Raw genomic sequence first — 25,291 nt, forward strand, 5'->3', positions numbered from 1 at the left:
AAAACAGAAAAGGTTAATGTTTTATTTTCATTCAATTTATTAAAAGGTTACTCTTTTTTTTTTCTCGTTTTGGAGCTAGCAGCTGAGCTTGCTGTAAAGATGTATGTGGGAGTGTGCATTGTGATGGAGTGAAGCTGTCGACCATGGAGGTAGATGGTTGTCAAGAGGGGTGGTTGTGTATTTGACTATGAGCATGTTTTGACTTGTGACTGTAATATATAATTTTTGGGTATGGTTGGGAAACAAATTTTTAAAAGTGAGACTTTTTTTGTTTAATAAATATTATCTCTTTATTTTTTAAAATGAATAAAATAAAATGATAGGTTACCATAAATTTAATATTCTAATTTTGTTTATAGTATAAATAATACAGAACTTTCTTAATTTAAAAATAAATTATTATTATTATTAATCTAATCATTTTATTCTCTTTAGAATCTCATTTTATAATATGAAGAAACATGACAGGAGATAAAATTAATAATGATAACTACTTAAGTAAAAGAGTACTAAGATCGCCAAAATTAATCTAGAGTAACTCCTGACAATAAAAAAAGAAAAAAGTAAGTATAAAAGATAATAAAGTATTGACGTGACGATAAATAATAAAAGGAAGAATACAAAATAATAATATAATTATTACATAAAGGTTTATAGTGTACGTGACACTTAAGATTGAAAAAAAATCTAAATTGTAAAATATAATTCATAATTACCTAAAATTATATTATTTTATTTATTTAAATGAATTTATGTTAAAAAGTTCAATTAGATGATTTTTTAGATTTTAATTTTTTTAAATTAAAGTGTGTATAGTTTGAGTTATGAAATGTTAGGTTTGGTCACACTTACTAAAGGTAGTATTGAATCAGGTTAATGTAAAACCATCCTCAATCAATATGGTACTAAAGTCAAATCAAATTTATTTGCATCCAAGTCAAGTTAACTGAGTCTCAGCCTAAGTCAAGTCGACACGACTCAAGTTAGGTTGACCTATGTTTAGTCAAAGTTGAGTTTAATCCAGGTCGGTCTTAGTTTGATCAAGATCAGATCGAGTCTAGCCTAATCAAGACAAGGTAAACTCGGGCCTAAGTCAAGTCGAGTCACCCATGACCCAAAACGATCTGAGTAGATAGGGCCCATGCTAAATCAAATAAACTAAAGTCCAGGTTGAGCCAAGTCAGCTTGAACGTCAAACAACACTTAGGTTGAGTTGAGTAAGCGTAAACCCAGGTCAAATAGTATTAGCTCAGGCCTAGGTCAAGCTGAATAAGTCGAACTATGGTTAAGTTAGCTCAAGACATGGTTGAGCCAAGTGGGCCTCACCTTAGTCAAGCAAGGTTACAACTATGTTTTGTTAAGGAGGGATGAAGATGAGGAGGAGTTTTCTGTGTACAGAAAGTTGTGGAGGTGTAAAACTTTACCTTCTGCACAATTCATTGTTTGAAGGGTGTTGGAGAATAAGATTGCTACTAGGGACAATTTGGAGAGGCGTGGAGTAGTGGTTGAAAATCCTTTGTGCAGTTTGTGTGGGAAGGAGGAAGAGTCTTACCGTCATTTGATTTTTGTTTGTAGTTTTGTGTGGCTTGTTTGGAGTCAATGTTTTGAGTGGTTTGGTGTGAAGTTTGTGATTCACAACGATCCTGTGTCAAATTTTCTTCAATTTAGGATGTGCAATGCGTCAGGTTCGGTAAATGATGCTTGAGGTGCAATTTGAGTGGGAATAGTGAGTGAAATATGAAAACATAGGAACAATGTCATATTTAAAAGGAGCGTGACTGACCTATCAGAAGTGTTCACAATGGTTCGAGTAAAGGTTTTGTCTTGAATTTTCTCAAAATCATGTTTTGTTTTGTTTTCTTACACTAATTGATGTTTGGTCCCTTTGGCTTCTATGAGGTTGGTCTCTTGATGCCTTTATCACATTTTTTTAAATTTTTGTTAAGATCTTTGGATTTGTTAGTATGGTAAACATTTCTTGATAGAAGGAAGATAAAGTAAAATTTTGTATAAGAATGATCATCCTGAACTAGTTTATATTTATTTATTTTTAATTGTTGATAAAAAAAAATATTATTCCATAGTTTCATTTCTATATAACAAATAAAACAAAAAAATATCATAATTGAAATACAAAGTCACAAATGCAAATATATTTTCGCTGTTCTTTAAAATAAGATATACATAGTTTCAAGAATAATATATGGAATTAAAATTACTATTTAAGAGATATTTTTATAAAAAATAGTAAGAATCGTCCAAAATGATGAATCCAAATTGATCAAGTTATTCAATTTCTTTTGGAAAAATGGTTGAACTTTAATGGAAAAGTGGAGTAAAAGTTCATATCCAAAATACTATCTCATGCTCACATAAAAATATTGTGATATGAGAATAATGAGTAAATGAAATGATTAAGTAAGAAAAAAAAATACTTCTATATAATATTTATAGATTTATGGATCGATGATTTATTATATTCAGATATCAATGACAAATATATTAATTGCATTAAGGACTATATAGAACTTTAGTACCATATTCAATGCAAGCTATACATAATTCGGTGACCTGACATCTGATTATGAAAGGTATCTCCATTTCGATTCTATAGTAAACAGGTTTGATAAGAAATTTAATAACATCGTACTTACACAAATCAGGGTATTAGCTCAGACACTTCTCTTAAATGACATGTCCGTGTTAGACACAAATATTAGACATCGATACTTGTATGACACTCGTAATACACATATTGAAAGTGTTCAATTCAAAAAATATTTATTAGATTTCTGATAATTATAACACGGTAACATAATTTTTAAAAATAAAAAATAACTTAATTTTTTAAAACTCAAAATTTTTTTTATAAAATTTTATTATGATTATAAAAATTAAATCAAATCTTTTTAAAAGCACATAAATATTTATATAAATTCATGTCCTTATATCTACATTTTATAGATTATATATATATATATATATATATTTCGTATTCGTCTGTATCGTGTTTTATTGTCTTTACTACATTAATATTAACTAAGATTATCCACTAAACTGTCACAGTAAAATAATGGGTGGATCACAGAAGATTTGGACTTATACAACCAGTTTCAAGAATTTCAGCATGAACTCCACAATGCTCAAATATCTGAAATAATTTATTACATACACAAGCAGAATAAAAAAAAATCTAAAAACCATCATTACTCAAATTACTTCTTCTATTATCTTATTCAACCATCAGGACATTATGTTAATAAAACAAAAGTCATTTTAAACTATTACAATTGGCAACCTCAAATTCCACTATGGTCATTTGGTCAGAAACTGCTACTAATGTTAACAAGTAAAAATGATATAGAAATAACTCACTAGTTTGGTTTAATGATTGAAGATTTAGACAAATTACATAGGATCTTAAGTTTAAATCTCATTATCGTCAGTGTAAAATAAAATATAGAACACCAATAAACAAAAAGTTAATGTGGTTTCACTATTTTCCTACTTCCCAAAAATTTGAAATAATTAAATTGTAATTGCTAAAAACACTACAAGAAAATCATGAAATAGAAATCAATTTTTATAGACCAAAATAATTAGTTGCAATAGTAATTAAATTAAAGATCATTTTCCCAAAAATTTGAAATAATTAAATTGTAATTGCTAAAAACACTACAAGAAAATCATGAAATAGAAATCAATTTTTATAGACCAAAATAATTAGTTGCAATAGTAATTAAATTAAAGATCATTTTAGAAACTAAAAAAAATTGGTTTCTAAATTAGTTTCTATTATTGTTAAATAGTTTCTAAATTGGTATCTAATTAGCAACAAAGTTTTAATTACCAATGATTTAGTTTTTAAATTTGGTAACAAAAATCTTGGTTGTTAAGAAACTATTTAACAATAATAAAAATTATTTTAGAAACTATTTAACAATAATAAAAATTAATTTAGAAACCAATTTTTTTTTAATTTATAAAATGATCTCTAATTTAGTTACTACTGTAACTAATTATTTTGGTCTCTAAAAATTGATTTTTATTTCATGATTTTCTTGTAGTGGAATCAGAATTCCAAATTACTCAGATTGTTTGTTTATCTCAACTTAAATTGAAATAATTGAATTGCAATCCTTCTCATGTCAAGCAGCATATCAAATTAATCACAATTTTAACTCAATAGTTATCATCAATTGTAATCCCTCGATCAAAGACATCATTTTTTTTTTATAATTTTTTGTTATTCAAGTCAATAATGTCTGTCTAGAACTATTTGAGAATTATGAAATACGACATAAACAAACAATGTGTAGCAGAAGAGCAACCACACGATTTTCATGTTTAATTTTAAATACTAATAGAATAGTTAATTCAACTGAAGCCACGCCTAATGAAAAAAACTTGGAAGTCTTAGCTTAAATAAATAGAGTTGAGTTTAACATGTGCTAATCAGTTCAATTTGAAAAGAAATGGCTAAATTCGAATCACATCAGCCCCCACCAGTTTCAACTTTAGAGTCAGCAAAGGGTTAAAAAAAAGAAACTACTATATCCAATAGTCTAATAATAGGAACAAAACAAAAAAACAAAACAAAGTGCTGTTGTATCCACTAAAAGGAAAAAACACCACCACCAAAACACTCTGTAACAAAAGCACTTTTGAGCTGACAGAAGTTGAACAGGATTCACACTTTTCTTACCTGGTGTTAATATAAGCAACCAATAAAGTTGAATATGTAATGATAAGATTCAATAAATAGTAGAGTTATTTACATATTAATTCAACTTTTAACTTTTGATTGCAGATGTACAAAAAAATAAGGTTAACCTATAATTTATATTTTTAATTTTTTATGTGTTTTGATTTTCCATTTACAGTTTAGTTTTCCCATATTAACCCATATTAAAAAAAAACAGTTCAATTTTTTTTAAGAAATATTTTACATTTTAATTTGTAAAATTATTTCTTAACATATCTTAAAGAATTTATTTTACAGGAATCTTAAAATATATTAGATATAGATTCAATTAGATAAAAACGAAAGATAGAATAAACATAAATTTTAATATTAAATATGTAATATCCTAAATATTGTTATCTAATAATATAAATAATAGATAGACTGATAGATAGATATGATAAGACAAAGTTTTTTACACAACATAATAATAAATAAATAGGGTTGGTGCATCCCTAAATATATCTATTAATTATTTTTTTTATCCGATAAAAAAATATAAATAAATATATTATTCGTCACAAATGTTACTGAACATATAAATCAATACCGTATTGGGTATCCACCGCATACCATAAAGATATCATCATACACATACATACTTCATAATGATTTAACACTATCATTGCCATATCATGCATTAAACATATATCTAAAAATATACAATTAATTTATCTATACAAACACACACATAACCATCAATTCACACTACAACACATGTCAACATACATATAGTAACATGTCGCTTAAGCGAACTCATCTGACTTGAGCGAAATCTTTTTGCACAATTGGGTGCAAGCTAACTCCCCTTTCTTCAAATCCCAACATATAGAACTTAAAGCATATATTTATATTTGAGCCATACACACATGTTGGAATTATTCAGCAACTTCTAGATCTTTTACCACTTTGTCATTAACACTTGACCGACCTGACACCACTAGAGTGCCCTCAACGTGGTAGCATAAGTTTTCAAGATTTTGGAACTTCATGGACATCGTCATTCACCTTGCTCAAGGGTTCAACACAACTCTTGAGTGTCTTGCATATCACATGAGCATTTAACACAATATTTAAGTGATATGCTTTCAAAGGAGAAAGTTGTCTCAATGTTTTTCTTGCTTAGGCTACACATGTCATCAATTGAGTGTATAAGATTTTGTTTAAGCAATGATGAATGATGAATGTAATCATTACACATTTTGAGGGTCGCTTGAACGGGTGGGATGTCACTTTAACACGTACTTAATCCAAGAGCACCAATGTTTTGAGAATTAAGAAGAAAATCACGGAAGATCACAAAAACCCTTAATACATGTACATTTCCATAAATAACAAATCATTATTACATTGTTTTTAGCTTCCAATCAGTTTTGTAAAATATACATTTCATATTATATCCAAAATCATACTCAATGATATACATATAACCTTTCCATATACATATATCTAACATTACAAATCATCAAACAACCACACTTATAAACAACAAAATGATTTATTGAAAATAAATATTAGCAACCCTTGCTTGGATTGAAGTGTGCCTACTTTGTCCTAAACAATTCCAAAAATCTAAAACAACCTAGATAAACCCTCAAAGTCAAATCTTACACCAACATCATCTTCTCTTAACAATCCAGAGATTAAGAAAATGAATTAAAACATTAGTAAAGAATAAGTTATACTCACCAAACTTGAAAATCAATATGTCCATTAATATCTCTAACCTTCTAACTCCTAGATAATATGACAGCCAAAAAACACTTTGAATCTTCTATAGACTATAAGAGAATTTAGAGAGAAGAGTTTTAGCGAGATAAAAGTTTGAAATGAAAATATTTACTTATAATTTTTTTTTTTAAAAATTCATTTTAAAATAAATCTAGGCTTTAAAAAATAAAAATTACATATTTTTAAAAATTAAATAAAAAAAATCCCAAAAATAGAACTATTAAAATAATTGATAAAAGAATATATTAACTAAAAATTACAATTAAATCTAAACAATATTAATATATTTGTACGTTTACGCAAGTACCATTTACATGAAATCCGTTGTAGTCTAGTTGGTCAGGATATTCGGCTCTCACCCGAAAGACCCGGGTTCAAGTCCCGGCAACGGAAGTTAAATTTTTTTGCTTTTTTTATGGCTCTTTCCTTATAAATACGAGGGTAACAACAGAACCATGTTTGATTAGTGAAACTGAAACAACAGAAGAACATAGTGAGATACATGTTTTATTTACGTTTATTAAGGACGAGGAAGCGAAATTCTTCGTTTGCAACACTAATCAAACACCAAAGCCTCACTTTTTCCACCCCAAATCACCAACATGTGTCCTCACACTCCCATCAACGCGAGCTTAATGATAACAACATCATTGCAACAAACAAGCTCATCACAAGCTACGTTCGATGCGGTGACTTAGATTCCGCTGTTCGTGTGTTTGAAAACATGAAAGTAAAGTCTACTGTTACGTGGAACTCTATCCTGGCTGCCTACGCCAAGAAACTTGGCCACTTCGAACAGGCTCGCCATCTGTTTGAGAAAATTCCCCAACCCAACGTTGTGTCTTATAACATCATGTTGGCGGGTCATTGGCTTCATTTTGGTGTCCATGATGCGCGTAGCTTCTTTGACAGCATGCCTGTGAAGGATGTTGCTTCGTGGAACACTATGGTTTCGGGTTATGCGCAGGTTGGACTCATGGGTGAGGCTCAGAGGTTGTTCTCGGTGATGCCGGAGAGAAACTGCGTGTCTTGGAGTGCCATGGTGTCTGGATATGTGGCTTGTGGGGATTTGGATTCTGCTGTGGAGTGTTTTTATGCTGCGGATGTGAGGAGTGTGATCACGTGGACTGCCATGATCACTGGGTACATGAAATTTGGGAGGGTTGAACAGGCAGAAAGATTGTTTGAGGAAATGACAATGAGGACATTAGTAACATGGAATTCTATGATTGCTGGGTATGTTGAGAATGGGAGGGCGGAGGATGGGTTAAGGCTATTCAGGACAATGTTGGAAACTGGAGTTAAGCCTAATGCTTTGAGCTTGACTAGCGTCTTGTTGGGTTGTAGTAATTTATCAGCATTGCAGCTGGGTAAGCAAGTTCATCAATTAGTTTGTAAGTCTCCATTGAGTAGTGATACGACTGCCGGGACTTCATTGGTTAGCATGTATTCCAAGTGTGGGGATCTAAAGGACGCCTGGGACTTATTTGTTCAGATTACCCGGAAAGATGTTGTGTGCTGGAATGCAATGATTTCTGGCTATGCCCAGCATGGGGCTGGTGAAAAAGCTCTTCATTTGTTTGATAAGATGAAAAAAGAAGGCATGAAGCCCGATTGGATTACTTTTGTTGCAGTATTGTTAGCATGTAACCACACAGGACTGGTGGATCTCGGGGTCCAATATTTTAACACAATGGCAAAAGATTTCGGAATTGAAACTAAACCAGAACACTATGCATGCATGGTTGACCTTCTTGGTCGAGCTGGAAAGCTAGCTGAGGCTGTAGATTTGATAAAAAGTATGCCTTTTAGGCCCCATCCTGCCATTTATGGAACACTTCTGGGTGCTTGTAGGATCCATAAAAACTTGCACTTGGCTGAGTTTGCTGCCAAAAATTTGCTTGAGCTTGATCCAACTATTGCAACTGGATATGTTCAATTGGCTAATGTTTATGCATCACAAAATAGATGGGACCATGTTGCTAGGATCCGAAGATCAATGAAAGAAAATAATGTAGTGAAGACACCTGGGTATAGTTGGATTGAAATAAACAGTATGGTGCATGAGTTTAGGTCGAGCGACAGATTGCACCCTGAATTGGCTTCTATACATGTAAAGCTAAATGACTTGGAGAAGAAAATTAAATTGGCTGGTTATGTGCCAGATCTTGAATTTGCATTGCATGATGTGGGAGAGGAGCTGAAAGAACAGATTCTTTTATGGCATAGTGAGAAACTTGCAATTGCATTTGGACTTCTTAAGGTACCATCAGGGGTTCCAATCCGGGTATTCAAAAACTTGAGAGTCTGTGGAGATTGCCATTCTGCAACCAAGTACATCTCAGCTATAGAAGGAAGAGAAATTATAGTTCGAGATACCTCGAGGTTTCATCATTTTAAGGATGGATTCTGCTCCTGCAGGGATTACTGGTAACCTTGATGTGAAGCTAAACCGGCATGCTCCTTACCTTGGATCGATTTGATTTCTCGAACACAGAAAGGAATACTATTGTAGGGATTCAGAAAAGTGCTCTTAATTTCAGTAGCATCGCATTTTTCCAGTTGAACTAATAGGCAGTGGGCAGTCCTTTTTACCCACAGTTGTTGTTAGCTGCCTTGTACAGTCTCTCGACAGACAGACATTGACTAAAGAGAAAGCAATTGATTGATGTTTGTTGGAACTCCAAAAAAGAATGCTTTCCCAAATGTATCCCCAACAACGGAAGAACAACTTGTATTAACCTCCAAATTCAAAGGATACATGGGTTGTGGCGGAGTTAAACAATAGTCGTATGGAAACTGACCCTGGGAGGAAAGTTGCTCACTCCAGCAAAGATTTCTCTCCAGCTCTCTCCTGCAAGATTGAGTACAGATTAGTAAAAAAAAATAGGGTACAGTAGGATTAATCTAATGGTTGAGATTAAAACTTAAAAGAGACACACCCCGTGTGCTGCAGAACCAAATGGAAGCGGCTTCAGACGAGGACAACCTGGACTCATGTTTTGAACCAGAAACAACCAAAAAACCCAGATAATGCCACCATTCCTGACCCCGATCTTCATTACTTACACCACAAGTCACCATACCCGTGCCAAAATCAATGGCAAACACCATCTTCCATCAACTCCCTTGGTATGTCACGAAACCAGATGGGCAGTAATGAAAATCACAATGCATTTAATGAAAGAATAATGGAGGAAAAAACATTACAAACCCACTTGTAATCCAGCACAAATGCTAATGCTGCAAGTTCTGAGATTGTTTTGCCTTATTTGGGTAAACATGGCTAGCAATCAACTAAGGAGCATTCTTATGATATACATTTTTTAAAAATATTTTTGATAGTATTCTAATCTCTGTTAATTTTATTTTTTATACATTATAATTACAGCAGTTGCTATTTAACTATTCTAGTGTACAAATTATGGATTGAATAGATTTTTTGGTTTTTAAGTAGAACTTTTGTCACTTTAGTACAAGATATGATGTCATAACATATTCATATAGAGTAAATTTCTCCAGGGTCTTCAATTCCTTATCATGTTGTTTCAATGAAATGAATTGTACAATGCTGTTTCTAATATATTTAACTATGTATAGCATTATGCATGTTTCTTCTTTGTATTCATCTATATCTTCTACATGTTAAATCAGTGGTAGTTGTAACCATCCGGCAGATGGTCAACCGTGAATCCTTTTTTCTCCAATCTCTCCCACCTTTCCGCTCTACAATGTTTAAAAGTGGGAGGTTGTGCCAGTTAATAGCCATTCTCATTTTTCCTCCATTTTGTTGAATCTCATATACTTGATAAATCTTTACAAGTTTGTTATAGGAGAAAAAATGATTAAATAAAGGATAGACATAGTTTGTTATTGTTAGTTAGAATTTTTTAGTTTCTAAGTTGTTAAGGAAATGTGTTGGAGATCCCATATCGACAAGAGATTAGAGCCTTTCATTGTATATAAGTGGGTGCAAACCTCAACCCTATGAGAGCCGGTTTTATGGGATTGAGTTAAGCTTAAAGTCCACTTCGTAATATGGTATCAGAGTCATTTTCGAGCCTATCCTAATGAGTGTTTATGTTGGGCCTATTGTACCACCCGCTATCATGCGCTTATTTTCCAGCTATAGTTTGCAATTCAAGAGTTGCACATGTACACTTGAATGCTCTTGTTAAATCTCTCTAAATTCTAGATAAACATCTACTTACCAAAATATTAGTCTTGTGCCAATAGGTTCTGTTGACAGCCACAATAGATGGGAAAATTTTGAGCAATTTCAAGTCATATTATAGCATACAGCAAGCAAACTACTCTTCATAGTAAAGCACGATAGCATCCAAAAGAGCATTTATTCTTGTTTATTAAATCCTAATTATTTATTACATTTATTATCGTTAAAAAAAAACTAAAGCCATGAAAGGAATATGGAAAGAAAAACTATAGTTTGACACAACTACACCCACTTAAATAACTATTTTAATAATATAATAATATACATTGGTATTTTAAGCTAAAAAATATAAAACAAATCTAACTTAATAATTTGAAATATTAATATTTTGGGCTGTGTAGTAGATATATTTTACTTTATGAGTGTCAAATAGGACTCCATGGAACTATCTAGTGGATTAGTTAGTTTTTATTTCAACAACACATGAAGTATTAAATACAATAAATGAATGAATGGTTAGATATATTAAACAAGACTCTTTTTGTCAACCACAGACGGAAAAATATCCAAATCCGTTACATCAACCACTTTGAAACCAAAATTATGTCATGCATCAATTATAAAAAGTGCAAAATTCACAAAGCAATACAATCTAATGGTGAGAATGCAGTTTGCTTGGGTATGGTATGCGGTGGTTTCACACAGCCATGGTAGCTTGTCGGTTAGTAATGTAGATTGGGGTCAGGTGTGGGAGCCTGGTTCAAAACATGATTCCAAGTTGTCCTGGATCCTGGTTCAAAGGGGTGTGTCTCTCTTCGAGTTTTAATCTCAGTCATAAACTATCTTTTTGAGTTTTAATGAGCCATTAAACCAATCCTACGATACTCATTCTTGTTGTAGAGAAGAAATCTTTGCTAGAGAGGATCTGGACTCAAAGCATATTCGAATTGATTTTTAATTAAAACTGTCTAATTTGTTGATAGATTTGTTTTAACTTTAAAAACTGATAATTATTAAGATGGGAAATACATTGGGCCTAGTGCTTCCGCAATGATTAGGCCAGATTGTTTATTCGAAGGAAATGACAGTGTTACTAATTTAGAAACTCAAAGGAAGCATGTATGCCGACATCCAGAGAGAAAGACCTGGAAAGTCGTTATGTTTTACTGTCGCGACAGGAGAAGACAGCATCGTAGTTTTTTAATAATTGTATTCTCTTGGTTCAATCATTTTTCCAATACTACATTTTATTTCTAAACTTATAATATATCCTTAAAAAATAACTGCTTGTGTTTTGAACCTTTAATCCCTAGCGCTGACGCTTGGCGTTCTTTCTAGAGCAAAAAAATATAGAACATTGACAAGATAGTAAAAAAAAACAAAATGAAAAGATAAACGCCAATAACTGGCAAAATTTTTTATTAAAAAAAAATCCAGTTTTCCATTATTTTATGACTAGACTTACAAGAGTGAATGCAATTGAACAAGAGATTCTACTCCTTCAGAGAGAGACAAGTGAGAGCAATCTATGTAGAAGCCGATGAAATGAGGTGAATGAGCATGGAACAAAGAACAAGACAAATACTGCTATTTACTAATATTCCTAATTTTGTACAAATGTTTTTTTAAATCAAATACATTGAAAAGAATGGAAGTTTTAACAACGACTTAACGATAAGGAACAAATGATGACGAACAATCTTCATATAAAAGCAATATGTGAAAAGCTAGTTTTACATGCCACTGAGACACATATAAACGTCTAAGATCACAAATACTTCGTCTCTAATTCGAGCAGCAACCTCCCTTCTGGTTCACTGGCTGTCCTCGAATTTGGACTGTAGGAGGCCTCGCATTGTTCACTGGTTGGCTTGCCATTCTGTGGAAACGAACCAAAGATATCATATCAAGTTCATTAAAGGAACTTACTAAATAAATTTCATTTAAATCCACAATTTCAAACAAAATGAATAACAATAACTAATAGAAGGGAAACAAGGTCCTTTATTGACCTGTTTTTAATTTCAGCAGCCATGGCCATGAAAGCCTGCTCCACATTAGTGGCATTTTTAGCACTAGTTTCCATGAACGGAATTCCAATTTCGTCCGCAAATGCCTGCAAAGATAAAAGTAGAAAGCACAAACTTCAGAACATTAGACAAAATGACAAAATGAACAATTTCAACAGATGTCGGTGGGAAAAATACACAACAAAAACAAAATAAAATTTAGAATCACCTTTGCTGTCTCATAGGACACAACTTTATTTGCTGTAAGATCACACTTGTTTCCAACTAGAAGCTTGTTAACATTTTCACTTGCATAACGGTCAATTTCATTCAGCCACTGCTTAACATTATTGAAGCTATCTTGGTCAGTGACATCATAAACAACCTGCAAAAATAAGCAACATGGTTACACCGATGCTTTCCAAAGAACCAAAGGAAACTAACTCAAGAAGGAGAACCAGATTCAAAGACTCACAATAATGCCATGAGCCCCACGATAGTAGCTGCTAGTGATTGTCCGGAAACGTTCCTGACCCGCAGTGTCCCACTATATGGTAAAAAAATGTAGAAAAATCTGTCAACAATTACAAAAGAGAGTAAAGCAACAATCCCAAAAAAATGGGACAGGTGTAACAAATAATTTCCTACTTTTTTCATGGATAACCTTAAGCTCTCAAATATTACAGTTTGGCCCGACCTACTACAAAATTGGTGACAGAAAACAACTTGGATTGAGCGTCTTGGTAAATGAACTACATTATTATTACATTAAGCATAAACAAAGAGATTCTTGAATACGTGAGTGATAAACTCGGATTGAGCATTTTTTCTAAGCACACCGAAATTGATTATATAGGTATTCTAGTAAGAGACAATTTCACAAGATGTAATTTAGAAGTAGAAACCAAAATCGACACATAATCATGAAAACATTTACGTTAGAAGCAAATCAATTTGTGTCAAAGCACAACACAAATAACATTTATTAAAGTCAAAGATCAGGTGCTTACAATTTGAAGTTTAATAGTCTTCCCATCCTGCTCCACAGTGCGGATTTTCTATAAAAGAGGGCGTGGTAAATAATTAGTCACATATTTGTGCTAAAAATAAAATCGAGATTAGGTTAATGCTGAATACAAATGCTTACAAAGTCCACTCCAATGGTACTGATATAGCTATCAAGGTATGAATCATCCTGTTTCACAACAAAATAAAATATAAGGGTAGACTCCACTTCTTAAAAACAAATTCAATGTAAACTTTTGGTAGAACTGTAACCTCCACCAATACACACACTACGGTATATTAATTTCTAACCTGAGGGTCCAAAGTTCTAATACCACTCACACCATATGTAGAGCATAAATCTCTAATATTTCATAAAATTTGGACCTTCATAAATATAGGGAAATGGAATAGTTGGAATCTTCAAATTCCTTTTTCATTAATTGCAAAACAAGAAAGGAAATATAAAAACAATAATAAAAAGGACAGATGCTCAGAACTTACAGCAAACCTGAGGAGAAGACATGACTTGCCTACACCAGAATCTCCAATCAGCAAAAGCTTGAACAAATAATCGCTGCAAAAAACATGGTGAAGCTCCAATCAAAGACCGGAAAGTATTACTATTAAGGAACTGCTTATCAATACCCAATGATACGGAAATATAGCACATAAGACGACCACAGGTTCCATAGCACGCCACAGCAAAACAAGAACGTCTAAAAGGTAGCATGCAAGCTGCCACGTATAGGACATCATCACTTATAATAATAGTAGATATAGTCATGTTTACTATTAATTTTGTCTCGTGATTTGTACAATACTTGTCCACTCAAACACAGATAAACTCCACTAACTTTGCACAAAAGTCACGAGTTTTTCCAATAAACTTTTAGTCCTCTTAGCAGTACCCAAGCAGATTGCACGACATATTTATGGCCTCAGCAAGAATCAACACTAACAACTGAAAATGCCTTTAAATTTATAAATCAATTTATTTTAGGAAGGACCACCCGTTGCTTAATCATCACGTTCATAGATCTACCCATAGGACTTTTTTTCATAACAGAAGAATCAAATAATAACTGTTATTTAGTTAGAATACAACATCATTAATCACCGCGAGAAAAATAAAAGAGAGATAGGGAGGGAGGGAGAGACTAAGGTATCAATTATAATAAATTTACAAATCACAACAAGCAACCTAAGTCCTTAGAATTCACATATCTTAACTAATGAAGAAGCTGGCATCTTGTTCTGATAGCATATAATACTGACCCAGTTTCCGCAGTTATTTCATCATTACAGAAAGACTATTATTATGATAAAACGTTTAAAAGTCCTAAACCAGATCAGAGAAGCAAACATTTCACAAATAGCTCTAATATAATTGAACACGCGAACAAATCTACGGTCTAAAGAAACAGATCTAATCAGTGAGAAAGTTTCAAGAAGCACGATCCAGTAAAACAAATTTCAAATAACCGAGACAACACTATGCAAATACAAAATTCAACACTACGCTCGACAACGACTGCAGATCTAAACGAGCTTAGAACACAAGAAACGATTCGGAGCGGGATTTTCGCAATTGAAGCAGCGAGGAGAATATGCACTTACTATTCGGGATTCATGGTGGTGAGAGGTTAACTACTAGAATCGGAGAGGAATGGACGGAAGAAGAAGGAGTAAAGGGTCGCCGGCGAGAGGAGTGAGCGGAATCTGATCGTCGCCGGAGAAAGAGGGGTGAGGGGGTTGAAGAGAGAAACAGAAAAAACGTGTAGAAGTGGCGTTTTAAAATGACCAGCGGGAGGTCTTAAGGGTGAAGGGGTGCGAGTGGGGTGACGTATCATCAGGATCAGCCGCAGCCACGTGTCCTGCATCCTACTTCCATTTACCAAGTTGGATGCTTCCTTCTTCTCACCTTGTCACAAACTTAATTTTATATTTTACTCTTTAATTATCATTTTTTAAAATTTTATCAATTAAGTTTTTTATGCGTTTTGTTGGTCTATAATTTAACAGTGTTTAAAAATTCATAAAAAAAGTTAGAAAAATTATAAAATAACATTGTTTTTATGTTGTTTTAATTTTTGAAGTTTTTAAAATTTTAGGTAGTTTATATCAGTACATAATAATTTGTTATTAGAAGTTTTTAGAAAAAAATATTGATATTTGGATAATAATATTTTTAGAAATTAATTTTGTAAATAGAAGTTAATATTTTGAAGTTTAAAGCATAACTGACATCGCACAGTTTTACTATACTTGAAACGAATACATTAAAATTGGATGGATTTAGGAGTATGAATAGACCAATATAGCATTTCAATCTATTCATGGACTATGTGCATCAAAATTTAATTAAAAAGTTATATCATAAAGAATATTTAAAATAATTGGAAGATAAGGTAGCATCTAAAAATAGGGTAAAAAATGATTTGGAGTGTAAAGTTGTGATAATAAACAATAATTGTCTTCTATGAGTGACGTTAAGAATAAAGCGTATCAACTATAGAAGCGTGACATGGTTGTTTCTCTGGTTAGTTAAGATAGTGCTGTCTCCGTAGACAATTTCTATCAGCAATAGTCTACATCTATACTTCTACTGTTTATATTCATACTTGTTTCGTATAACTTCATCCATTCAAACATTTTTATAATGCTAATTATTAAAAAGCATCTTAATTATTATTTTTAAAACAGTTGATTTAAAGAAGGTTCATATTGGATATCTGATATAAACTTTAAACAAAAACAATTGTATATGACGTAAGTTATATAACTTATTTTCAAAAAATTGAGTATTATACTATAAATAATTTTATAAGATTAAGTTATATTTAAAGTATATGATTCATAATAGTTTATATTTTCTATGAGGTTACAAGTTTAATTAAGATATTATTAAAAAAAAAGGGGTGATTGGGATAGGTTATATCTCAGTGATAAAATTTAAGTGAGTTAAATTGCAATTGAAAAGTTTAAGTATTAGAGAGAGCGATTCTGGAGAAAGATTATTTTATGGCTGTAAGTAAAATATGAGTAGATAAAAGTTTCAATTAATGTGTGATGTTTAGGTCATTGTTTATAAAATAAGTGTAGTTTATAGTGGATTTTTTGTTGTTATTAAATTTGCATATTAAATTATAAACAATATAATCAAATTATTTTATGTAAAAACTTTTATGTGATTTTTTTGAAGTAAACACATTTTAATATTTTACCCTCATATATTTTAGCTTACAAAATGTTTTCAATAACATATAACAATATTATTTCTAGTGAGAAGAATATTATTTACGAAGACGAATAATAAAATCATAAGACATATTTTTGGTCTTAATATTTTATTTTCTTTTTCCTTAGGTTAATTTTTCGATTTGATCTCACTATTTTAAATACTTTTAATTTAATTACGCAATTTAAAAAGAAATTGTTTAATATGAATTAAAAGTTATAAAAGACTAATTTACTCCTTTAGAATTTAACCTACTTTTCTTTATAATTAAAATTGATTATAATTCATCTTTACTTTTAGTTGAAGCGACTATATGTATAATATATAGATGTTTTTAAATTTAAAATAAGATTTATAAATATAGATTAAAAGTTGTATTATAAAGATACATAGCTGTTTTAAAAATTAATATAAAACATTAAAATAACAAAGTTAAGAATATTAACAAATGTTACAAGGGAAAAAAATTAAGCTATTTTGTGATAAAAGAATCCTAATTTAATATAAAAATAAATGACTAAATAAGTTTTTTTTTTTTCTTTAAACTTTCTTCTCACAGTGTTTTTTTTTTGTGTGTGCTCTCCTACTAGATAAGAAAAAACAATAGTTTATAGTAAAGAAGAAAATGTATAAGTTGATATCTACAAAGAGCACTGAAGAAAAGATAATAACGTAAAGTATCAATAAATAAAAAGAAAAAGAAGGGGATTTGATTTGAAGATTAAGAAAAGAGAATGGTCACACGCGTTTTCGAGTGCAATATTCCGCGTGTCAGTCCCGCGTAAAATTAAATAATCATTAAATAGGGTTATAGGAAACCCCTACCAAACCAACAGTGCAATTCGTTTTCGACAAATATTTTTTTAAAATAATCTTATTTAAAACACAATGATGCTAATATCGGAAAATCATAGGGTGTTTTCCATTTTTTTTTTTTAAATTCCGTATATCAAAAATTAATTTAAGAAATTTTTTTATTTTTCATAATGTATCTCATTTAATTTTAAAAAAAAATTAAAATATAAAATTAAATATAACAGAAATAAAATAAAAAAATTAATATATAAGAGAAGAGAATTAATATAGTTTTTTTTTATATTTTCTTTTCTTACCCCTTTAGTTCCTTTATTGTTTTTTTTTTCCTTTTTTATTTGTTTTGTTTTATTCATAAAGAAATAAAGATAGTTTTCTCTTATTTGAAATATCAATTTTTATAGTGTAATATTTTTAATGTATGAAGTTTTACCGATTCTTATGTAAAAAGATTTTTTTTAATCTCAAAAAAATATTCGCAATATTGAAATTTAAATAATTTTATTTTGTCTTCTTTTTAAACTAATATAAATATTCTTAATTTTTTAAAATATTTTTATACGTCAATTCTTTTTAGATATATAAAATAAAATTTGAATTGTTATATTTTTTAATTGTGACTTAATAATTATATATTTTTATTATATTAAAAAAAGTTAAACTTTTTAGTTATGATTTAATTATTCATAAGTTCAAATTTTTTAAAAATAATGTATATTTTCTAATGTTTATATTTATATTAAATTATATATTTTATTAATATATATATATATAATTTGAGTATGTTATTTTAACTTTTCCAAAAAAATATTGGTGAAGATCCTAATTAATATACTCTTAAGAATTCAAATCTTATTTTATCACGTACCCTTTGTTTCTTTTCTTCTTTTTTCATTATTCTATTTTTTTTACTCCATCCAAATAATCATGTTAACCTATTTCACCATTGGATGCCTGTAAAATTGCTGAGACTGAACTAGAAAATAATGCAAATAGATCACCTCTAAGATACTGTAAATTGATGTATAAATTCAATGAATCCCAAAAAAAATCATAAATTTTAATGAAATTAGTCGGTATATGACTTATTGGTAAAGTTTTAAAGAGTAAAATAACACAACAAAACTATTTCTTGCTTCATCCTTACACGTTTCTTACTTCTTTAAGAAAGAATTAACCTTTTCAGTTGTTATAAGTACACGTTTCTACTTTTCTTCTCCAAATTTATATGGGATTCCTTATATATATATATATATATATATATATATATATATATATATATATAATTATAATTATAATTGAAAGGAGGACAAATATAAACATTTTTCTCCTCTTTCTCATTCATCAAGACTAAAAGTTTTTCAACAATTTTTAATTTTGTCTTAGCATACTTAAATACCCTTGTCTCAACTCGTAAGTTGTTTTAAGTTATAAAAATCGTGTAAAATTGAGATTTAAAGTTGTTCTATGTCACATAATACCTACATCACTTTTCTCTTTCTGATACAGTGCTTCAGAGACTATTGTTGGAGACTCTATTGTTGTAGTAGAGACGGTTGTTTTTAGATTCCAAGATAACAAGTTTTTAAGATAAAGAGTTGTACTAAGATAATGAGATAATGAGATAGTGAGAACAAGGTCTCTGACGCAATAGTGTGAAAGAGAGACATCATTGAGTAATTACCCAAACCCACAAAAATTCTACATTTCTTCCCAAATAGACTCTTAAATGAGTAGATATAACAGATGTTGTAGAATTATATGAGTTTGGAATTGAATGAGTTAATGAATATATTTGAATAGTTTGTTGAATCAAGTTAAATGAAATGTTTGATGAGAATTTGTTGTTTGATTTTAGATGATTTTGATTTAAAAATCATATATGTGTATAGATTTACATAATAGCTCAATGACTTAATGAGAGTGCTTGTATAATTTTGAGTAGAAACTTTCAATGAAATGTATAAATTTTATAAATTTATGAATTGAATGAAATGTTAGGTCAAAATTTAAAGAGGTTTATGCAGAATTTTTTTTGCATATCTCGCTTAAGGGAGATAATTCTCACTCGAGCAAGATAAAATGAAAAGATAGGGTGCTCTCGAGTCCCTTCTTGCTCAAGCGAGTAAATTCTCGCTCAAACGAGACCTAGGATGAAATTCTGGATGCTCTCGGATTAAATCTCCCTCAAGCGAGAGAATTTTCGCTTGAGAAAGAATGGACCTCGATCAAGCTAGACTTAAAAAAACTGAAAGTTTTATATTTGCTTTTAAAATGTTGGTTTATTTATTTATGTATAGTTTTACTGTAAATTTTTATTTCATGTATATTTAATTGAAAGTCTCTTTAATTAGGCATTTATATGATTAGTAAATGAATTGTATATTTTGAAAATTCTAAACTTTGGTATGATTTGATTAATTGATGTTGGATATTGCGAGATTTAAAATATAAATTTTAATAAAGACATAGTATTTTCATGAAAGAAAATATCGTGTTAAGATTGTTTAGGAAGTGTATTAACTAGAAATTCGTCTAGAAGGAGATATTCTGACTATTTTTCAGGTGGTGAGAGTCGAAGGAGGTTCATATGAATGGATAGGTTGTTTGAAATATAACTAACTTGACATGTTATATGAGATTACTAGGAGAGAGATGATATTGAGATTACTTATACGCATAGCTGTGTGAATTTCACAGTGATATAGTACGACAGGTGCAGATCTCTGAGTCTAAGTCAACGCACGAGTCTTCCAGAAGTAAATTTAAGTGTTTATGTATTGTGAGTCCGTATAAGTATAACATGTGAATGATAAATTATGAATTTTAATAGATACTTGATAGTTTATGAAAGATAAATTATAGATTTTTTTGTGAAATTGTATGAAACTTGATGAATTATGTTTATTAATTTAAAATTAAAATTATATATAAAAAAAATTGTAGTTAGATTATCCTATTATTTGTTTCTTTATTCGTGATAACACAAAAACATATGAGATTGTAAGAAATAAAATTTCTTGTTAGTTTTAAAACTTTTGATTTATATATGAAGAGGTTAAAATGTCTAAAAAGGGATAATTTTTTTTTAGATACTTGTTTTACGGGTAAAAGGGTAAAAGTTAGGGTTGTTACAATTCTTAACAGATTTTAGTGATAATATAAGTGATTTCAATTTTAGAATTGTCACTTCAGAAAAGACTTTAAACTAGCTTAAGCATTGATTTTGATCCCCTGCATTGAACACCGCCAAAAGAATTAGGAGAGAATAATTTAATGCATACTCTACTTGGCTTATCAAAAGTGGGCAATAAACCATATTGTTAGCTTAAGCAAAAACCTTAGTCCTGTTTCAGTCTCCAGCAACAACCCAATTGCAAAGCCACTTCTTTTTCCTTTGGTCTGAATCTATACTTTTTGCTTACAGAGTCGTCATATATCATATATGGCTATTTCTTCAGAAACAGGAAAATGCATAATGTTTGAGTTAAAATGTACACCATGACTTTAGGAATAAAGAAAACACACACATTGATACAATTCACATGTCACCTAAGAACAAACGGACCCATACACGCCACAGCTGAGGAGGGGGAAAAATCATAATAAAGGTGAGACAAATAATGGATCACCTGCTACTCGTACACAAAGCAGAGTTCACAACCAAAAGTAACATACGAATCATACTGTGTACCGAGATTTATCCATTTATTGATTTTCATATACAAGTCGAATTGACTAACATCATTTGGTAACAAAATTTGAGATGGTGGAGGGGGATTTGGGTTGTGAACAAGATAGAAGAAACTTGGGTGTCTATCCTAATCTGCTGCAGACAAAATTGAAAATGGAGGCTCCTTGAATGAGTGTGACGCAAGGATTAAGGGAATAAATGACACCTCGGAATATCTAGTGTCAAGATGATTCGGTACAAGCAGTCAATCTCCACAATTATCCCTTCATACATCCAATTCACGATGAAAAGAAATCAAGTTCCTCTGGAACCTTCCACAGTATACACAACAGATTGACTGGAGGGCTGAATGAATGGATTTTAAGTGTACTAGATGATTTACTCGTCACTACATTGACAATGAAGTGGGTGCTGCATGCTAGAGGCAGAGTCATTAACAAAACTGTACAATTTTCTCATATTACAACCCATGTATTGAGCATTATATTTAATGATTCATGAAGACCTTATCATCAGTGTCACCTTTCCTACTCCAGAAGCGATTGAGATGCAGAAGCTGCCAAATATCAAACAGTGTGTCAAAAACATTACAAGGAATGATAACACAGACACATTCAAAATTATGAGTTTGATGTAATTCAAACATGAGAATGCTATTTTTTCATACTTCAATCAAAGAACATGAACAAACACACGAGGATACAGCATCTTCCATGCGACATCCAATGTGAATGGGTGGATACAATATGCATAGAAGATTGGTGCAATTAATACCTACAACCAACCATCATGAAGAACATAAAAGGCTTCCACCAATAAGTCATGATGGGGTTGTTTAACCTCCGTTTTACTTGGGATAAGATAAGTTAGACAACCTACTTGACAGGGATTGTCAAACTTAACCCAAATAAAACGAAAAACAGCTTATGACAGTTGATTGGTGCCATCATTACCTATAATCAACTATCTTAAAGTAGATAAGGGAATTGCACATCTCACTCAATATTGGGTTGTTTAACCCCATTTTTGCTTCGGGTATGTTGGACGATCCTCTTATCTAATAGATACTTCCATGCACAAGGAACAAGATTGATAAAAGAAAGGCATGGACTGAAATTGATTACATGACTTGGAAACACTACCTTCAGGATTTTGAGCTCCACTTGAAGGTTTGCCAATTTTCTCTGCAATTTCTGCTATGATCAATCGTGACAAAAGAAGCCCCGCAATAAAAGCACCAAGAACTAGCATCATGAAAACTTCAGTCCATCCCCTTGTTGAAATGAACCCAGTGAGAAGAGGACCAAGAGCTGCACCAACAGATCCAGTACCATCTATAATTGCAGTCACTGTTGCTAGAGCACGAGAATCACCTTTGAGAGAACTGTGTGTGCCCAAGTCAGCAGAGACAGCAGTGGTGATCAGTGCATAGGGCCCATTTACTAATAATCCAGTCACCATCATAAGACCAATGTTGGCATTCAAAGAAACACTTCCATAATGCTGGTATAAAAGCATAGAAGGAATAGCTGCATACATGAAGCTGGCCGCAGTTATAGCGCGGGCATTGAGTTTATCAGATATGTAGCCAGCAAGGATACCCCCCACAATGCCCCCTACATCGAACAAGGTTGAAAGGTTTCCAGCAGACTTAACAGAGATATACTTCCCACCAATTTCTGCAATATGAAGATATAAACATTTATGATCCATGCAATTAAAGTTCCAATGGAATAGGCCACCCCATATCATCAAATGCAAAAGTTCTGCAGTTTTCTTTAATGATTATTTTCTATCAGTTCAAAAGATTAAAATCATTAACCAAAAATCATTGTTGGTGTGGCTTTTAAAATCGATATTGTAAAATTTCCGTACATAACTTGGCATACATGATTGGATGTGGTGCGTAATTGAATGATAATGAAACATTTGTTACGTGGTCAGTAAATAACTTACTTTATCTACACGAAAATAACCAGATGATAGATTTTTTATTGGCTTTTAACCAAAGAACTAAACAGAACATGAAACTGGGGTCACACTAGTCCAACAACCAATTAGTATTCAAAGACGAATACTACATCTACTACAAGGCTGAAGTTCTTGTTAACAACAATTACAGAAAAATAATAGCTCCCAAGTTTGGTCAAATATTTTCATTTCAGTCAAATTGAAGTCATATAATAGTGAAAACCAGACCAATTTATGTTCATATAGAAGACAGTGATTGGATTTTCCATCACATAAAACATATCAATATCCATAAATTTGTAAGAGACAACATTTACGCGAGCAACGTGCTTCCACTGTTTATAAATTTTGAAAATGGCTCAACAAACAAACAACCAAACATGTTTCATCTAGTCTGATATTAGAATTATAGATTAAAATTATAGATGTTGTTCTAATCTCCATTTTTCTTTTTTTCTTTTTTTTAATAATATTTTTTAATGATGCTTAATATAAAAGGTTTTATAAAGAAACAAACAAGCATAACACCGATCAAAACCTTAGGTCCTCCTTACACAGGAAAAGACTTGCATGAACAAATAACTAGTACTTTCAACTTTCATCAACTCACACAACAGAGAAAATGCTTTGTATCTTAATTGGGGAGCTAGACTATAAAATGTGATGATCGATCATTACCTGTCTGAGTCAAGTAAAACGGCAACCAATACAAGAACGTGTAGGCAACAAGCTTGGCGAAGAAAAGGCACAACGCAAAAGGTATCACTCCTGGAATCATGCACGCCTCAACAAGCCCAATGCCTCTTCTATTCACAGACGCTTCTCTGTGAACGCAATCACCACTTTTCTGCACCTGAGCTTCTTCATCACCACCATGAACAGAAGAATAGAAGCCCACATCCTCAGGATAAGGAGCCAAGAACAAAAAAACAATGACCCCACCAGACACGATCAAAGCACCGGGCACAACAAAAGACCAACCCCACCCATAATCCAAAACACTCGCAGCAAGAAGAGAGCCAGTAATGTTACCAACAGAAGTGTGCGCGTTCCAAACTCCCATGATAAGCCCCCTCTTCCTCTTCCCGAACCAGTTACCGATAACCGCCACAACCGAAGGCCAACCCGTGGCTTGAAACATGCCCGCGATCATTTGCATGGAGAGATAGAACCAAAAATTATGGACGTTCCAGAAGTACCCCATTCCGAAAAGCCCGACGAATATGCCGCTACCGACCATTCCAGAAGCTAGGAACAATCGAAGGTCTAGGGTATCTCCCAAGTGGCCCGCCGTGTACATCCCAATGGAGTAACACGCGAGAAACGCCACGTCGATCTCGCCCAACTTTGATGTTCCATCGTGGCCGTTGAAGGGGATCCAACCCTCGCTTTCAACCTTGTGCTCCGGGCACAACACGCTCTTCACTATCCCAGTGGGTTTTCTGGAGGCGTGATAGCAGGCGTATGCCAGGAAGGTGATGAACAGAACCATGTAGCGGTGCGTGTGGAAGCTCCATTCTTTGGCTCGTATTAGCAGAATCCCAGGTGGGGTTCCAGCACAAAGGTCGCAATGGCGAGACATGGTTGATGTTGTTGTGAGATGGGAACGGTTGGTTGGTGTCGGACTGAGAAAGAGAAAAGCTTTTGGGGGAGGGATAAGAGGGGCAGCGACAATGGCGTGTGAGAGTGAGAAAACCGTGGCAATGACTGACTGATGAATTCAGAGACTGCCACGTGGAGTTAGAGATCGGTGGTGTAGAATGACTGGCGTCACCACCGTTCAATTTGGCGGCTACACCTGGCTTGTGTTACTCTTTTGTAGTAGTAAGTTTTTTTTGTGTTATTTGTATGGGTCTATTTTTTGTTATTACGTGTTGTAATGATACGGACAGATAAGGCTTGCCACGTG

The 25,291-nt window shown here is 32.0% G+C and overlaps 3 protein-coding genes and 1 non-coding gene across 4 annotated transcripts; 2 read left to right on the top strand and 2 right to left on the bottom strand.

Moving 5' to 3' along the window:
* Positions 1–6,795: 6,795 nt before the first annotated feature.
* TRNAE-CUC (transfer RNA glutamic acid (anticodon CUC)) lies at positions 6,796–6,868 on the top strand. The gene has a single exon. It is a non-coding gene; the product is annotated as a tRNA-Glu (tRNA).
* Positions 6,869–6,927: 59 nt separating this feature from the next.
* Positions 6,928–9,791, top strand: LOC137808117 (pentatricopeptide repeat-containing protein At4g16835, mitochondrial). The gene has a single exon (XM_068609072.1). The coding sequence runs from the start codon at positions 6,978–6,980 to the stop codon at positions 8,907–8,909; it is 1,932 nt and encodes a 643-aa protein (XP_068465173.1). The 5' UTR covers positions 6,928–6,977; the 3' UTR covers positions 8,910–9,791.
* Positions 9,792–12,212: 2,421 nt separating this feature from the next.
* Positions 12,213–15,578, bottom strand: LOC137808118 (ras-related protein RABD2c). The gene is made up of 8 exons (XM_068609073.1): positions 15,284–15,578; positions 14,168–14,240; positions 13,806–13,853; positions 13,669–13,716; positions 13,134–13,205; positions 12,888–13,043; positions 12,662–12,765; positions 12,213–12,528 (listed from the first exon to the last, which is right to left on the bottom strand). The coding sequence occupies exons 1-8, from the start codon at positions 15,295–15,297 to the stop codon at positions 12,435–12,437; spliced, it is 609 nt and encodes a 202-aa protein (XP_068465174.1). The 5' UTR covers positions 15,298–15,578; the 3' UTR covers positions 12,213–12,434.
* A 5,740-nt stretch (positions 15,579–21,318) lies between these two features.
* LOC137808119 (putative glycerol-3-phosphate transporter 4) lies at positions 21,319–25,066 on the bottom strand. Its single transcript, XM_068609074.1, has 3 exons — positions 24,061–25,066; positions 22,554–23,090; positions 21,319–21,967 (listed from the first exon to the last, which is right to left on the bottom strand). The coding sequence occupies exons 1-3, from the start codon at positions 24,962–24,964 to the stop codon at positions 21,939–21,941; spliced, it is 1,470 nt and encodes a 489-aa protein (XP_068465175.1). The 5' UTR covers positions 24,965–25,066; the 3' UTR covers positions 21,319–21,938.
* Positions 25,067–25,291: the final 225 nt, after the last annotated feature.

This window comes from Phaseolus vulgaris, chromosome 3 (genome assembly GCF_000499845.2).
Source record: "Phaseolus vulgaris cultivar G19833 chromosome 3, P. vulgaris v2.0, whole genome shotgun sequence".
In the NCBI taxonomy this organism is placed as follows: domain Eukaryota; kingdom Viridiplantae; phylum Streptophyta; class Magnoliopsida; order Fabales; family Fabaceae; genus Phaseolus; species Phaseolus vulgaris.